At 41.7% G+C, this 18,434-nt stretch overlaps 1 protein-coding gene across 2 annotated transcripts in view; it reads right to left on the bottom strand.

Moving 5' to 3' along the window:
• Positions 1-6,685: 6,685 nt before the first annotated feature.
• LOC109868385 (zinc finger protein 385B) overlaps positions 6,686-18,434 on the bottom strand; it is a 126,061-nt gene continuing 114,312 nt past the window's right edge. The window contains exons 6-9 of one of the 2 annotated variants that reach the window (XM_031797785.1): positions 10,815-11,195; positions 9,891-10,075; positions 9,587-9,688; positions 6,686-9,341 (exon numbers count right to left, since the gene is read on the bottom strand). In XM_031797785.1, coding sequence (XP_031653645.1) covers positions 9,117-9,341; positions 9,587-9,688; positions 9,891-10,075; positions 10,815-11,195 — 893 coding nt within the window. In that variant the 3' untranslated portion in view covers positions 6,686-9,116. The remainder of the gene's footprint in view (positions 9,342-9,586; positions 9,689-9,890; positions 10,076-10,814; positions 11,196-18,434) is intronic. The other variant, XM_020457908.2, reaches the window with a different exon arrangement.

An 18,434-nucleotide genomic window follows, 5' to 3' on the forward strand; every position in this document is an offset into this window, starting at 1 on the left:
AACCTTTTTGTCCTAGACTTGGCACTCCGGTACCGCTTGCCATGCGGTAGTAGAGAGAACGGTCTATAACTGGGGTGGCTGGGGTCTTTGACAATTTTTATGGCCTTCCTTTGACACCGCCTGGTGTAGAGGTCCTGGATGGCAGGCAGCTTTGCCCCAGTGATGTACTGAGCCGTACACACTACCCTCGGTAGTGCCTTGCGGTCGGAGGCCAAGCAATTGCCATACTAGGCAGTGATGCAACCATGCTCTCGATGTTGCAGCATTTCACTTATAATTCACTGTATCACAATTCCAGTAGGTCAGAAGTTATAAACTGCAGCTACAACCCTTCCTAAAGCAGATGGCTATCAATTCAGTTCTATCACCAGTGGGTGAGCAAAGTTTGCCTCTATTTATATAGTGATCTATAGATCGTGATTAATAGATTGTTTTATCTCTAATAAACAGTAATAATAATTACTATAGTAATAATTATAAATGCATTCATTAATGTGTAATTGTGTATTCGTCTAATAAGAAACACAGAGACAAGTGTTTTCCTCTGATACATAATGAAAATGTATGTTTTGAAAAAGTCCTCCCAATTCCCAACAATCAAACTTTGTCCCAACAATATTGTTTCTTGGCATATGGTCCCTTAATTTAAATAAATGTGTGTTATATGTGTTTTCTATGGTAATACTCTTACTCATTAAGAGTGAATGTGTCTAAGAAGAACCACTAGATGTCTCTGCCTGTCCAATTTCTATTAAAAGCTGTGACAAAATGTTCCCTGCTCACATGCAGTAATTCAGTAGCCGTTGCAGATCTTATTCAGGGCAGACATATAGATTTGTTCACTGAAGTATCTTGTTGTGTATTTTTATGAAGCAACATGCTGACTGTTATTCTGACCCTAAGTACCTAACTTACAAAAGCAGTATTAGTGCTTTAAATACTACATCTACATATCTATATCATGACATATTCCTTTTGATATGAAGGGCAGTGTATAAAATAAGACTTGCTGATTTTTGACTACATTTGATAGAGAGACTAATTTGTATAAATGGCAATGATGAGATGAAGCGACAAGGCCCACTGTGACTATTGTTCCTCTGGCAGTCTCCTATGGTTGTTTGGATGTGTACTGTAGATACTTTAATTGCTGTCAATCCCCTGTGTCGACCAAACAGATGGAATGTAACATGGAGTTGTGTGAGCTGTATGTTTAGCTAAACCTGACGTTGTTTCAGAGTCTCAGAATGTTAAACGTGGAGGTGTGTTGGGTTTGAGAATTGAGATCAGACAGAGAAGGATATGTTCTACATTGCTTCCAACAACAACATTGACGAATACGCTGATTCGGTGAGCGAGTTCATCAGAACGTGCATTGACGATGTCGTTCCCATAGCAACTATTAAAACATTCCCAAACCAGAAACCGTGGATTGATGGCAGCATTCGTGTGAAACTGAAAGCCCATATTTTAACCAGGGCAAGGTGACCGGAAACATGACCGAATACAAACAGTGTAGCTATTCCCTCCGCAAGACAATCAAACAAGCTAAGCTTCAGTATAGAGAGTATAGTAGAGTCACAATTCAAACGGCTCAGACACAAGAGGTATGTGGCAGGGTCTACAGTCAATCACGGATTACAAAAAGAAAACCAGCCACGTCGCGGACCAGGATGTCTTGCTCCCAGACAGACTAAATAACTTTTTTGCTCGCTTTGAGGACAATACAGTGCCACTGACACGGCCCGCAACCAAAACCTGCGGACTCTCCTTCACTGCAGCCGTGGTGAATAAAATATTTAAACGTGTTAACCCTCGCAAGGCTGCAGGCCCAGACGGCATCCCCAGCCGCGTCCTCAGAACATGCGCAGACCAGCTGGCTGGTGTGTTTACGGACATATTCAATCAATCCTTATCCTAGTCTGCTGTTCCCACATGCTTCAAGAGGGCCACCATCGTCCCTGTTCCCAAGAAAGCTAAGGTAACTGAGCAAAACGAAGCTAAGGTAACTGAGTAGCACTTACTTCCGTCATCATGAAGTGTGTTGAGAGACTAGTCAAGGACCATATCACCTCCACCCTACCTGACACCCTAGACCCACTCCAATTTGCTTACTGCCCAAATAGTTCCACAGACGACGCAATCTCAACCACACTGCACACTGCCCTAACCCATCTGGACAAGAGGAACACCTATGTGAGAATGCTGTTCATCGACTACAGCTCAGCATTTAACACCATAGTACCCTCCAAACTAGTCATCAAGCTCGAGACCCTGGGGTTCGACTCCTCCCTGTGCAACTGGGTACTGGACTTCCTGACGGGCCGCCCCCAGGTGGTGAGGGTAGGTAACAACATCTCCACCCCGCTGATCCTCAACACTGGGGCCCCACAAGGGTGCGTTCTCAGCCCTCTCCTGTACTCTCTGTTCACCCATGACTGTGTGTCCATGCACGGCTCCAACTCAATCATCAAGTTTGCGGACGACACTACAGTGGTAGGCTTGATTACCAATAACGACGAGACAGCCTACAGGGAGGAGGTGAGGGCCCTCGGAGTGTGGTGTCAGGAAAATAACCTCACACTCAACGTCAACAAAACAAAGGAGATGATTGTGGACTTCAGGAAACAGCAGAGGGAGCACCCCCCTATCCATGGGACAGTAGTGGAGAGGGTAGTAAGTTTTAAGTTCCTCAGTGTACACATCACAGACAAACTGAAATGGTCCACCCACACAGACAGCGTCGTGAAGAAGGCGCAGCAGCGCCTCTTCAACCTCAGGAGGCTGAAGAAATTTGGCTTGTCACCAAAAGCACTCACAAACTTCTACAGATGCACAATCGAGAGCATCCTGTCGGGCTGTATCACTGCCTGATACGGCAACTGCGCCGCCCACAACCGTAAGGCTCTCCAGAGGGTAGTGAGGTCTGCACAACGCATCACCGGGGGCAAAATACCTGCCCTCCAGGACACCTACACCACCCGATGTCACAGGAAGGCCATAAAGATCATCAAGGACAACAACCACCCGAGCCATTGCCTGTTCACCCCGCTATCATCCAGAAGGCAAGGTCAGTACAGGTGCATCAAAGCAGGGACTGAAAAACAGCTTCTATCTCAAGGCCATCAGACTGTTAAACAGCCACCACTAACATTGAGTGGCTGCTGCCAACACACTGACTCAACTCCAGCCACTTTAATAATGGGAATTGATGGAAAATATATCACTAGCCACTTTTAACAATGCTACTTAATATACTGTTTACATACCCTACATTACTCATCTCATATGTATTTGTATATACTGTACTCTATATCATCTACTGCATCTCTATGTAATACATGTATCACTAGCCACTTTAAACTATGCCACTTTGTTTACATACCCTACATTACTCATCTCATACGTATATAGTGTACTCGATACCATCTACTGCATCTTGCCTATGCCGTTCTGTACCATCACTCATTCATATATCTTTATGTACATATTCTTTATCCCTTTACACTTGTGTGTATAAGGTAGTAGTTTTGGAATTGTTAGGTTAGATTACTCGTTGGTTATTACTGCATTGTCGGAACTAGAAGCACAAGCATTTCGCTACACTCGCATTAACATCTGCTAACCATGTGTATGTGACAAATACATTTGATTTGATTTGATTTGTAGTTACTTAGTTATCTCAGATGATGTAGCGGGGTGCGTAATTAGCGGCAGAGAAGTCAGGCGCAGGAGAGCAGAACTGGATAATAACTGGAGATTTATTAAGCAAAAACCAACGTCATCCAAAACAACAAGATAAATAGACACAAAAATAACCCGTCGGTCGCTCACGGGGAACGTGCACAAGCACTACAATAAACAATCCCACACAAAGACATGGGGAGAACAGAGGGTTAAATACACAACAAGTAAATGAGGGAATTGAAACCAGGTGTGAGGAAAAACAAGACAAAACAAATGGAAAAGGAAAAGTGGATCGACGATGGCTAGTAGACCGGCGACGCCGACCGCCTTGCGCCGCCCGAACAAGGAGAGGACCCGACTTCGGCGGAAGTCGTGACAGATGAGGCAGTACGCTCAACTCATATGAGTAATACCTGCCAAGCAAACTAGGCTTTATACAACATTTTCAACACTGCGCAGAAAGCTAGAATTATATATCGCTGTATTGGGAGAAGTGACTAGATATGCAGTGTTGAGCAAACATTATGTAATGACACCTTGCATGTTTTGATAATGTAGCCACATTCCCTATACAGTACATGTATCATAATTACAGTTATAGGGATCTCTATCCAATCTACCCAGGGACAGTTCAAGTACAAGTGGACTCTTATTAGTCTTGTTTTTTGTGTGTGTGTGTGTGTGTGTGTGTGTGTGTGTGTGTGTGTGTGTGTGTGATTTCGAAGATATCAACAGTATTCATTTGGCAGATGAAATCCCTATGTCCATGACTGCAAGATTTCCAGCTCTCATACACTCACGTCTGGCATCGGGATGACTGGGTTCTATGGTCGATAATGTTCCTGAGGCATTACTTCAGAGGCGCTGGGTGTCTGTGGGTATTTATGGAAGCAGTGTTGACTATGTCACATTTGATACGGTTGACCTGGTATTACTGGCACAGACAAAAGGACAAAGGAAGTGACAGAATCGAATGGTGTTTGTTTCAATTTGGCACCCATGCGAGTCATACAATTATTATCTTAATTCAACAAGAAAAACTTGAATACATTCTGTCTGTCCTCCTCATTCCACCACAAGCACAGGTTTCATTGAATGAGCAACTTCTGTTTACTGTGCCACCCCACATGGTAATAAGATAAAGAATAGTGGAAGAATAATGGTGAAATGATGTTGATTGGATATGAAGTGTCAACTAGAATAATGTACGTAGGCTAGTATCTGATGATCTTGACATTGATACTCTGAAGCTTTGTCATCATGTCGTAAATCCCTACTGTATCGGTTACAAATCATCACCTGACAACATGTGTGTTTAGTACCAGAGAACACCTTATATGGAATTGATACTTGATGTATGACATCTTTCTATAATTACATAGAAGACAGGTCGCTCATAGAGCAGTCTGTCATTTTAAATGCACTTTCTTTCTCCTTTCCCTCAGAGCCAAGGATGGGTTAGCCATCAATCAGTTATCGTTATACTTACCCTGTGTCATATGTGAGCTAAAGCCATGTAATAAGACCAGGCTTATTCATCAGTGTCATGTTGCAGCTGTCCTTGGTAGTCCTAAATGAACTCATGACATATGTGTACTTATTATAACTTATATAAACATACCAGAATGACAGTCTGATACAGACATCACTGAGGAAATGGAAGGGTAGTGGAGTATCAATTCTCATAGCAAAAACCATTGTCCACTATAGAGGAATTTGCACTTCACATTCAAAATAAAAGCCCCTTATTGAAGGAGATGCAAACGGATACAAATAGTGGAATCATGCCATATTTGGACTAGATAATGCTAAACAAGGATGGAGGGTTTTTATATAAATTCAACAAAAGACAATAATTAGTTAATTTAACAAAAAAAGTAACAATCCGTTAAAATGGATTTGTAAACATCTGCATACTTATATTTCACTGTTCAGCCTTACCTATAGATTGTGGATCCATTAAATGGGGTATCAGTCTACTCATTGACACCCACAGAACACAACGGCGAAGAGATTACACAAATGTCAGCGTCGTAGCTCTTATTGCTGAACTTTGACTGTGGGAAATCACTATACAGTGCAATATGAATGTCAATAAGCACAAATGAACTCATCATTTTTGGGGGTTTCATTTAGGCAAACAGCAAATTCAACTATTGTGGCTAATCCTTATTGTCGGTAGCTTATATAGGTGAAAGCTTGTGATTGTACATATCTGTAAAAGTATATTACTAACTAAAACGGGTACTTTTGCAATGATTTAAATTGTACTATTATGAATAACAAACAAATAAAATGTATGAATTGATATAGACTGAAATCTATTGATGCATAAGTGATGACGGGATCCCGACTGGTTCAGCGGTCTAAGGCACTGCATTGCAGTGCTAGAGTGGTCACCACAGACAAAGGTTCAATTCCAGGCTGTATCACAACCGGCCGTGATAGTGAGTCCCAGCGTCGGCCCAGCATCGTCCGGGTTAGGGTTTGGCCGGGGTAGACCGTCATTGTAAATAAGAATTTGTTCTTAACTGATTTGCCTAGTTTAATAAAGATAAAATAAATCCAAATAAAATGTAAACAAATTAACACAGTGTTGTTTATTACCAGATTCAAACAACATCTAAACTAGGCAAATATAATATAGCTGGACATACTGTATGCTGCCTCTGGCATAGTGAACAATATGGTCCAGATTAGATAACTTCATATTCTGAATATTAACTTCAATATCTATGTAATCTAATCATTAAAATTGTATGAATAGGGCATGATATAAAAACAAAAAATGTATATAATTAATGTAAATGATTAAGAGTTGTGCTTTATTCCATAAACCTTTCATAATGCCTTAAATGTCGACTAACTGAGTAATCAGTCTTCCCTAAAAATGTGTTTTCCAATTGAGAGTAATGCTTTTATAAACGTTTACAAATATCTGAAACATATAGACTGATTAAGTTATTAGTCCTACAAAAGATTAATCAATAACTCAATATAAGTGATACGTTTGGGTATTTAATAAGACAAAAAAAATGTTTAACAAACAAACAAATGATAATACAACCACATATATCAAATAAAACTTAATTTATGCCTCAATCACATCATAGAAAATCATCTGAAAATAAATACTGTACATGTTTACAGAGAGCAGGGAGCAGAGGGCAGGGAGCAGAGGGCAGGGAGCAGAGAGCAGAGGGAAAGGAGCAGGGAGCAGGGGGAAAGGAGCAGGGAGCAGGGGGCAGGGAGCAGGTAGCAGAGGGCAAGGAGCAGAGGGCAGGGAGCAGGGAGCAGAGGGAAAGGAGCAGAGGGCAGGGAGCAGTGGGCAGGGAGCAAGTAGCAGAGGGCAAGGAGCAGAGGGCAGGGAGCAGGGAGCAAGTAGCAGAGGGCAAGGAGCAGAGGGCAGGGAGCAGAGGGCAGGGAGCAGAGGGCAGGGAGCAGTGGGCAGGGAGCAGTGGGCAGGGAGCAGAGGGCAGGGAGCAGAGGGCAAGGAGCAGGGAGCAGAGGGCAAGGAGCAGAAGACGATATGAGGATCTTATATCTCTTTCATTTCAACATGCCTTTTATTGACAATATCTTCGTCAGGTCTCCTTTATAAACTAAATTCAGTTCATAATTAAATAATTTAAAGTTATTTTTCATTTGTGTAAAATACAATTTCAATATGGAAGCAAATCATCCAAATATATTACTTTATTTTAAAAGGTAGATTTCAATTTCAATGTACAGCCTCCTATATTGGTTCAGAAGACATCCCACCATCTTGAAAACAACTGTCATTCTTTCATGTTCGAGTGGATTGTTGTTTTCTTTTACTTCAAAAATACAAATACCTCTGTCTGTCTCTCTGTCGCTCTCCATAACTAGTATTTTAACGTGGAAAGGGAAACAATACCTTATACACTACAGAGAATAAACTGTACCAATTCAATGCTCTGTACATTATTGCATCAGAAAGCCACAACATATTGCAGCATCGTTTAAAACTAGGGATATTACATAGATATAAATGAAAGGCCCATGGTAACCCTGCCAAACAACAGGGTGATGCAAACAGGTTAACATCAGTTCAATTTCAATTCAGTCAATTCAGTCAGCCAACTGAAATGAACTGAAGTTTAATTCCTGAATTCACGGTTTTGAAATGGAACAGACCTCATCCCTGGATACAAATGATGAACACTAATAGATTCTACCTTTCCTCTTAGAAAATAGTGACCGATGATTACATAATATACTGCAGAAACAAAGTACTGCAAGGGTCTAATCCTGACTTGAGCTCTGCACACTTAACTAACATGTTCTTGAAGAGACTTCAAGTCTCCTGTTGACATCAATGCATCTCAAGTTAAGATTCGGCCCTTATTAAGAAACCAAGAGAATGGGTTCTCTCTCTGAAGTGGGGGCAATGAGAACACTGTTACTAAATGATTTGTTACTATGGCTATCTACTGTAAGTTGCTGCATCAGAAGTAAAGTAAAACCAATAATACAGACTGTTTGATGATAAGAAGAGTTGTGGTGTAGAGATTCAGCTTATTGGCTTACATAATACAGACAGAATAAAGACCAAAACTGCATTACTGTGTTACAGTCACTGACATCAAGCAACAACTGAAACATTTGACTGATTTCACACTACTGGGCCAGACCAAGCAGATCCAAGCCAAGCTATACTGCTCGGGTCTAGTTATGCATCCACCGTAGTTGCTGGAACCGTGCTGGAAAGGACAATGTGAGAAGAAAATATTCAAGCCAGCTCAGTATGGTTCAGGTCGGCTCTATAGTGTGAATCAGGTATGACTGTCCTTCTGTCTGGGGGCTGTTATGATAAACACTGTCAAACACACGCAGCTAGAACTGTCCATTAATTTAATCAAATAGGAAGACTATGGGTATTCAAGTCATTCAGGAAGCAGTTTGATTCTCTTTATTATACCACAAGAATCCAATACTTAGACCCTCAGTGGTCTTAGCGGGCCCACTGAACCTCACGAACCGCACGCAGTCAGAGAAAGGTAAACAAGTTCAATCAAATAAATACACTGTTGTTTGTTCAAGCTTCGCAGTGCAGTAGTCCTCTCAGTTCAGTGCATTGGGTGGGTATTGTATGTAATAGGACATCATCCAGTATGCAGTGCACTCACTGCTCCACAAGGTCAGAAGTCCCCTGGTTCTCTGCTCATGTCAGTTTCCCTCCGTGTTGCCTCTGGTGCCCTCTCTACCGATACACTGGGTCGTGTTCATTAGGGTACACCGTAGCAAAATATTTTTGCAATGGGAGACAAAAACAAGCATTTCTTATTGGACGAGCTCAGATAGTACCTCACCGTTTTGCTCAGTTTTCTCCCCATTGCACTCAGGCTCTGTCCATTTTCTTCCATTCCCTGCCTACTGAACACGACCCCTGTGTCAAAACCCAGGAATCAATATGGGGTGAAGAGGATAGAGCCGGTGGTGGGCCGGACTGGCCCTGGAGCAGCCCGGAGGAAGGAGGGCATGCAGCCTGGCAGGCCGGCAGTCTGAAAGATGGAGGCGTTGGGCCGCGGATGCAGGGAGATGGAGGGGAGGGTGGTGGGGCAGAAGGGGTTGGAGAGAAACGTAGCAGGGGAGATAGGCTTCACCAGGTCCTTCTGAAGAGCCAGCTTGGCCTGGAGGAGAGGACAAAGGTTTAATGAGGGAGCAAATCTATTTATAAAGCAATTATTCTTATTGATTAGCTACAAAAAAAACAAGCTATTATTTTCCATGAGCACGAAGCGTCTTTAAACCCACTGATGCATAAATATTCCTAAACAGTTTTAAGAAACTGCCAATAAATGTATTAACTATTAATCCCTGAAGTCTAAGCAACAATTCCTGCGAGGCTTTGACTAGGAACATAGATGATACATACGGCCAGGACTGTGGAGCTGCGTTGTTGTTTGTTGTAAGGGCTGTATTTGGGCTTCATCGGTTTCCCAGCTACTCTGTCCTTGTGCCTTCTGCTGGAGATGTGCTAAGAAAATATAACAACTAAAATCAGTGATGTTACCATGTCTGAATCCCATGGGCCCCAGTCAAAAGCAGTACACTAGGAAGGTTAAAGGGTGCCATTTGGGACACATTATGTTGAGCCAATATTAACACGCTTGTAAGGTCCCTTCAAGCTGTAACAAGACAACAAGCACGGTATACAAATGCCTGTCATGAGAGACTACCTGTTTGAGCTGTATTTCTGAGTTGACGTGGACATCACAGATCTCACAATGGAACGTTTTGTTCTGTAGTCCGGAACCTTTTAGCACGTTGGTGGCCTGTACTTTGAGCTTCGAGCCTGGTCTGGGATAGGCCTTAATTGGACCTGCTCCGTTTCTCGCCTCAAGCATAGTTTTGTGCTTGGAACCTTCAGGGGACAAAATAAATGGCAAAAACATCATTTAGTACACTGAGCAGTGAAAATAACCAGGTAAAACATAAAAAGAACAACATCTAATTTGTTAGGATTAAAAGTAAACCAGCTTTTGTTTTCAGATCCAAAATTCATATTGGTCAGTTTGAGTTCCAACATTTTTTTTTACTGACCTCGCTATAACTACATAACAACGTACATGTCAATGTTAGCTTACATAACAAACATCTGACATATTGTGCCCTTCTGCTTTCAAAGCAATTATGCTTTTTTTTTTTACAATAAGGTCAATATGGCGTCTATTGTGATGTTGTGGTCAAGTTGTATACTCGTTGTATAAATATGTTCTGTAAACGTTTTGTTGTCTTTTTAACAACCAAAATATGACATATTTCCCATGACGTCTTGATATCTTCATGACAAAAACCTCTTTACTTTGTAACAGAGTGTTGACCTTAGAAAACCAGTTTACAACCAAATTATTACAATGTGTAGTATACACTGTTTAGGGAGAGTGCTGTGTGAAGGTATTTGTGGACATTGTTGTGAGATGGGTGTTAATGAGATTTAAGGAGAGACTAAACAAGAACAAGCTGAAAGTCTTCGGGGGAGTAACCTTAAAATACACACACACAGAACCACACACACACAGAACCACACACACCCTCCTCAGAGGGAGTAACACTAACGTTAACCCGGCGGTGATGAAATAGAAACAGATGCTGGAACACACCTATGTTGTGGGCCTCCAGCTGCGACAGAGAGTTGACGGCCACTTTGCACAGCGAACAATACAGGAGCTTTTTGGCTTTTTCCTCCTCCGACTCTGGCGTGGGCTGAGTTGCTGTAGCAGCAGCAGTGGTGGGGGACACGAGCCCAGGCTTGGTGCTGCTGCCGCCACTGCTGCTAGTCTTTAGAACATGCCCCTGTAGTTGTGCTGGCATAGCTGATGGGGGGCTGGCAGGCGTGGGATCACACAGGACGGGATTACAGGGGCTGTGGACAGACATGGCCATTGATGCTGCCAGGGAGGAGGAGGTGGAGATGATGGGGACGAAATCATTTGGAGAAGCAAAGGTTTTATCCGCCTCACTGGGAGGCACAGTGGTTTGCTCTGAGATCAAGAAAGAGGGAGGGAGGGAGGGGGGGGGGGGGTAGAGAGAGACACACAACATCTGACAGTTAGTCCGGGAGCGCTATGGAATATTACAACTTTTAGTGACACATTTCTGCATATTTTCATTTTGGTGCATTGTGTAAGAGTCTGATCCCTGGAGGAGGGAGAGTTCCTTTTCACACAGCAGCAGCTCAGAAGCAGTAGAAGCAGGACTGAGCTTTTGGGCAGTGTTTTCTGTACCCCTATCTGTGTCGTGTGTGTGTGTCCATGTGTCCCTGTGTCTATGTTACAGAGCCTAGTCACCCCGCCCACCCCCCACCCACCCACCCACTCATAACTATGTTGGAGGACAGGGCAAGGCTGCCTGAACCAACACCCACACCCCCACACGATCCCTCCACCCTTCTACCATGACACCCTTACACCTCTTCCCACACGCCACACCCACCCTCCAAACCCATGATCCAACACCCTGCATTAGGAACCCTGCACGTAGCTTTCTATGAATGTCATTCTGCATTCCTCTTCTGAGAATAGTGTGCACTTTACAATGGCTGACTCAATGACATCTAAAAGCTACACGTTACTACACTGGTCTATATTTGTTTGAAACTTCAGTAAGCCTAGCTTCATTAAGCCTATCTTCATTAAGTCTGATTTCCACTAAAAGTCTTCTATGTACTCTTTGAAGCCAGTTTGTAAACTTAACATCAAATATCCTAAGATAAGGTTATCAAATACTTTTGGGTCAAAATGTCTATCTGCACTAGAGGGCGACCGATTAATTGGAATGGCCGATTAATTGGGGCCGTTTACAAGTTTTCATAACAATCGGAAATCTGTATTTTTGGACACCGATTTGGCCAATTTATTTATACTTTTTTACACCTTTATTCATCCTTTATTTAACTAGGCAAGTCAGTTAAGAACACATTCTTATTTTCAATGACGGCCTAGGAATGGTGGGTTATCTGCCTTGTTCAGGGGCAGAATGACAGATGTTTACCTTGTCAGCTCGGGGATTCAATCTTGCAACCTTACAGTTAACTAGTCCAACGCTCTAACCACCTGATTACATTGCACTCCACGAGGAGACTGCCTGTTACGCGAATGCAGTAAGAAGCCAAGGTAAGTCGCTAGCTAGCATTAAACTTATCTTATAAAAAACAATCAATCAATCATAATCACTAGTTAACTACACATGGTTGATGATATTACTAGTTTATCTAGTGTCCTGCGTTGCATATAATCGATGCGGTGCACATTCGCGAAAAAGGACTGTGTTGCTCCAATGTGTACATAACCATAAACATCAATGCCTTTCTTAAAATCAATACACAAGTATATATTTTTAAACCAGCATATTTAGTTAATATTGCCTGCTAACCTGGCTCGTTGAGAACTCTGTGAAGACTATTTCTTCCTAACAAAGACAGCCAACTTCGTCAAACGGGGAATGATTTAACAAAAGCACATTTGCGAAAAAAGCACAATCGTTGCACGACTGTACCTAACCATAAACATCAATGCATTTCTTAAAATCAATACACAGAAGTATATATTTTTAAACCTGCATATTTAGCTAAAAGAAATCCAGGTTAGCAGGCAATATTAACCAGGTGAAATTGTGTCACTTCTCTTGCGTTCATTGCACGCAGAGTCAGGTTATATGCAACAGTTTGGGCCGCCTAATTTAAAGGTTGTGCAATGTAACAGGAATATTTAGACTTATGGATGCCACCCGTTAGATAAAATACGGAACGGTTCCGTATTTCACTGAAAGAATAAACGTCTTGTTTTCGAGATGATAGTTTCCGGATTCGACCATAATAATGACCTAAGGCTCGTATTTCTGTGTGTTATTATGTTATAAATAAGTTTATGATTTGATAGAGCAGTCTGACTGAGCGATGGTAGGCACCAGCAGGCTCGTAAGCATTCATTCAAACAGCACTTTCGTGCGTTTTGCCAACAGCTCGTCGCTGTGCTTCAAGCATTGAGCTGTTTATGACTTCAAGCCTATCAACTCCAGAGATTAGGCTGGTGTAACCGATGTGAAATGGCTAGCTAGTTAGCGGGTGCGCGCTAATAGCGTTTCAAACGTCACTCGCTCTGAGACTTGGAGTGGTTGTTTCCCTTGCTCTGCAAGGGCCGCGGCTTTTGTGGAGAGATGGGTAACGCTGCTTCTAGGGTGGCTGTTCTCTATATGTTCCTGGTTCGAGCCCAGGTAGGGGCGAGGAGAGGGACGGAAGTTATATTGTTACACTGGCAATACTAAAGTGCCTATAAGAACATGCAATAGTCAAAGGTATGAATATGAAATACAAATCGTATAGAGAGAAATTGTCCTATAATTCTTATAATAACTACAACCTAAAACTTCTTACCTGGGAATATTGAAGACTCCTGTTAAAAAGAACCACCAGCTTTCATATGTTCTCATGTTCTGAGCAAGGAACTTAAATGTTAGCCTTTTTACATGGCACATATTGCACTTTTACTTTCTTCTCCAACACTTTATTTGAGGCTAAATTGATTTTATTGATGTATTATATTAAGTTAAAATAAGTGTTAATTCAGTATTGTTGTAATTGTCATTATTACAAATACATTTTCTTTTTTTAAATCGGCCGATTAATCACAGAATCAACTTTTTAGGATTCTCCAATAATCAGTATTGGTATCGGCGTTGAAAAATCATAATCGGTCGACCTCTAATCTGCACCAACTGGGTCCAACTGGGTCTACAGCTGTTGGGGAATAATCAGAATTGGTTGGTAACATAGGTAAGATGTTTTATATTCATCATATGCTTATGAGTTATTTCTCATAAGAATCTATTTTGTTGTACTATAGTGGTGTCCATTGGCAGTTATCTGTTCTATGTCAAGACTAAGTTGCATGGGCCGCAGAGAGGGGAGAGGTCAAGGTGTCATCATGTGTAAACATATATTTTGCTCCACTGTGTCTGTGTGCCAGTCACTCCCTACTTTTCCCATTGGGGAGAGGAGGATGGCAGTGTCTGGAATCATTCTATGCTCCCCGTGAGCTTGTCCAGGATTGGTTGTATTTAGAATTGGTTGTATCTAAATGACAATTTGATATATGCCTGTTGATATGGAGGATTGGTTTATGGTTTCGGGGTTTGAGTAAGGATACAAAGCTGAACGATTTATTATGTCTATGCTGTCTGACTATGTGTGTTTTTTGCTATTAAAGGATCTCAGTTGCAATGTAGAAGGGGCTCTCAGAGAATTCATTGATAGACACTGAATTGATCTGAGAGTCACAGGGTTGTGATAGAGCTCATATAATTAAAGATGGACTTTGATAACTAACTCTGACTTGTGTTGTGGTTTGCTCCCATGATTTGGTAAATAGAGGAAATTTCCACGACACAGCGCAGAAGCTAACGAGGGATTAGTTATATTAGCATCCCAAAGCAACATTGATCAGAAATACAGTGTAGACATTGTTAATGTTGTAAATGAATATTGTAGCTGGAATTGATTTTTAATGCAATATCTACATAGGCGTATAGAGGCCCATTATCAGCAACCATCACTCCTGTGTTCCAATGGCACGTTGTGTTAGCTAGTCCAAGTTAATCATTTTAAAAGGCTAATTGACCATTAGAAAACCATTTTGCAATTATGTTAGCAGAGCTGAAAACTGTTGTCCTGATTAAAGCAATAAAACTGGCCTTTTTTTAGACTAGTTGAGTATCTGGAGCATGAGCATTTGTGGGTTTGATTACAGGCTCAAAATGGCTAGAAACAAATAACTTTCTTCTGAAACTCATCAGTCTATTCTTGTTCTGAAAAATGAAGGCTATTCCATGTGAGAAATTGCCAAGAAACTGAAGATCTCGTACAACGCTGTGTACTACTCCCTTCACAAAACAGCGCAAACTGTCTCTAACCAGAATAGAAAACGGAGTGGGAGGCCCTGGTGCACAACTGAGCAAGAAGACAAGTACATTAGAATGTCTAGTTTGAGAAACAGATGCCTCACAGGTCCTCAACTGGCAGCTTAATTAAATAGTACCCGCAAAACACCTGTCTCAGCGTCAACAGTGATAAGGCGACTCCGGGATGCTGGCCTTCTAGGCAGAGATGAAAAAAAAATGCCTTATGTCAGACTGGCCAATAAAAAGAAAAGATCAAGATGGGAAAAAGAACACAGACACTGGACAGAGGAACTCTGCCTAGAAGGCCAGCATACCGGAGCCACCTCTTCACTGTTGACGTTGAGACTGGTGTTTTGCGGGTACTATTTAATGATGCTGCCAGTTTTAAGAGAGATTTAAAAAACACCAGGAATTCAACAAAAATATACAGTATACACTACCGTTCAAAAGTTAGGGGTCGCTTAGAAATGTCCTTGTTTTTTAAAGAAAAGCAATTTTTTTGTCCATTAAAATAACATCAAATTGATCAGAAATACAGCGTAGACATTGTTAATGTTGTATATGACTATAATTGACTATTGTTGCCGACCCCTGATTTAGTTCTTCAACTCTCTCTAGTTAAACTGAATCTGACTTCAGCCTCTTTGTTTGCCAGAAACACAGTGAGGTCAACAACAGCATCCCCCCCGACAGAGAGTGGGCCTGCATCCCAAATGGTACCCTATTCCCATGTACTGAACTGCTTTTGACCAAGGCCCATATGGCTCAGGTGAAATGTAGTAAACTACATAAGGAATAGGGTGCCATTTGGACGCAACGAGGGTCTAAACAGAGGCTTGTATTAATATGGCACCATGGCAGCGACGATCAGAGAGAAGAGAACCATCCCAGACATCCAACTAGATAGTCTGTGACACACACTGTGTGAAAAGACACAGACTGTGTCCCACATGGCACCCTATTCCCTATGCAGTGCACTACATAGGGCTCTCGTCAAAAGTAGTGCACTACAGTGCATTCAGAAAGTATTCAGACCCCTTAACGTTTTCCACATTTTGTTAGGTTACAGCCTTATTCTGAAATTGAAACACAATACCCCATAATCACAAAGCAAAAACAGGTTTTTAGACATTTTAACAAAACAAAAGGTGAAATATCACATTTACATAAGTATTCAGACCCTTTACTCAGTACATTGCTGAATCAAATCAAATCGAATTTTATTGGTCACACACACATGTTTAGCAGATGTTATTGCGAGTATAGTGAAATTCTTGTGCTTCTAGTTCTGACAGTGCTGGAATATCTAACAAGTAATATCGAACAATTTCAAAACAACTACCTACTACACACAAATCTAAGTAAAGGAATGGAATAAGAATATATTCATATGTGGATGAGCAATATCAGAGCAGCATAGGCTAAGATGAAATAGATAGTATGGAATACAGTATATACATATGAGATGAGTAATGTCAGAGCAGCATAGGCTAAGATGAAATAGATAGTATGGAATACAGTATATACATATGAGATGGGTAATGCAAGATATGCAAACATGATTAAAGTGACATTATTAAAATGACAAGTGTTCTATTTATTAAAAGTGGCCAATGGTTTCAAGTCTGTATGTAGGCAGCAGCCTCTCTGTGCTAGTGACGGCTATTTAACAGTCTGATGGACTTGAGATAGAGGCTGTTTTTCAGTCTCTCGGTCCCAGCTTTGTTTGGATTTTCAGGTCTCTCCAAAGATATTTGATTGGGTTTAAGTCTGGGCTGCGCGCTTAGGGTCGTTGTCCTGTTGGAAGGTGAACCTTCGCCCCAGCCTGAGGTCCTGAGCACTCTGGGGCTCGTTTTCATCAAGCATCTCTCTGTACTTTGCTTCATTCATCTTCCCTCGGTCCTGACTAGTCTTCCAGTCCCTGCCCCTGAAAAACATCCCCATAGCATGATGCTGCCACCACCATGCTTCACTGTAGGGATGGTGCCAGGTTTCCTCCACAAGTGACGCTTGGCATTCAGGCCAAAGAGTTCAATCTTGGTTTCATCAGACCAGATAATCTTGTTTCTCATGGTCTGAGAGTCCTTTAGGTGCCTTTTGGCAAACTCCAAGCAGGCTGTCATGTGCCTTTTACCGAGGAGTGGCTTCCGTCTGGTGACTGGATCATAAAGGCCTGATTTGTGGAGCGCTGCAGAGATGGTTGTCCTTCTGGAAGGTTCTCCCATCTCCACAGCGGAACTCTGAAGCTCTATCAGAGTGAGCATCGGGTTCTTGGTCACCTCCCTGACCAAGGCCCTTTTCCCCCGATTGCACAGCGGCCAGCTCTAGGAAGATTCTTGGTGGTTCCAAACTTCTTCCATTTGAGAATGATGGAGGCCACTGTGTTCTTGGGGACCTTCAATGCTGCAGACAGTTTTTGGTACCCTTCCTCAGATCTGTGCTGCGACACAATCCTATCTCGGAGCTCTACGGACAATTCCTTCAACCTCATGGCTTGGTTTTTGCTATGACATGCACTGTCAACTGCGGGACCTTATATAGACAGGTGTGTGCCTTTCCAAATCATGAATTTACCACAGGTGGACTCCAATAAAGTTGTAGAAACATATCAAGGATGATCAATGGAAACAGGATCCACCTGAGCTCAATTTCGAGTCTCATAGCAAAGGGTCAAAATACTTATGTGAATAAGTATATATATTTTTCTCGCTTTATCATTATGGGGTATTGTGTGTAGATTGATGAGGAAAAACATGAATTTAATCAATTTAATAATAAGGCTGTAATGTTATAATATGTGGAAAAAGGGAAGGGGTCTGAATACTTTCTGAATGCACTGTATATAGGAAATAAGGTGCCATGGCATGCAGACAAAGAATACTAATGAGTAGCATCGCTGGCTCATTATATTTTACATTTACATTTTAGTCATCTAGCAGACGCTCTTATCCAGAGTGACTTATAATTAGTGCATTCATCTTAATATAGCTAGCTGAGATAACCCCATATCACAGTCATAGTAAGTTCATTTTTCCTTTCCAGTAAAGTAAATGCTGGTACGTTAAAGAACTTCTACCTAATCTCTGAAGATGTAACTCTACATTAGAGGGCTGAGCAGCGAGTTTCTGTCTGTGTCCCAAATGGCACCCTATCACCGATACAGAGCACTACTTTTGACCATGGGATGAAATTTCTCCTCAGGTATGAGGCCAGATAGTGTGACTTTTTAAAAATCAAGACTCAACAGAAATAATTGCAAATGTACATTTTACAACACTTTGCTTTGAATTTGAAGCTTTCTTTTCTTCCTTGGTTGGTAACATGCT

This window comes from Oncorhynchus kisutch, linkage group LG2, assembly GCF_002021735.2.
Source record: "Oncorhynchus kisutch isolate 150728-3 linkage group LG2, Okis_V2, whole genome shotgun sequence".
Lineage (NCBI taxonomy): Eukaryota > Metazoa > Chordata > Actinopteri > Salmoniformes > Salmonidae > Oncorhynchus > Oncorhynchus kisutch.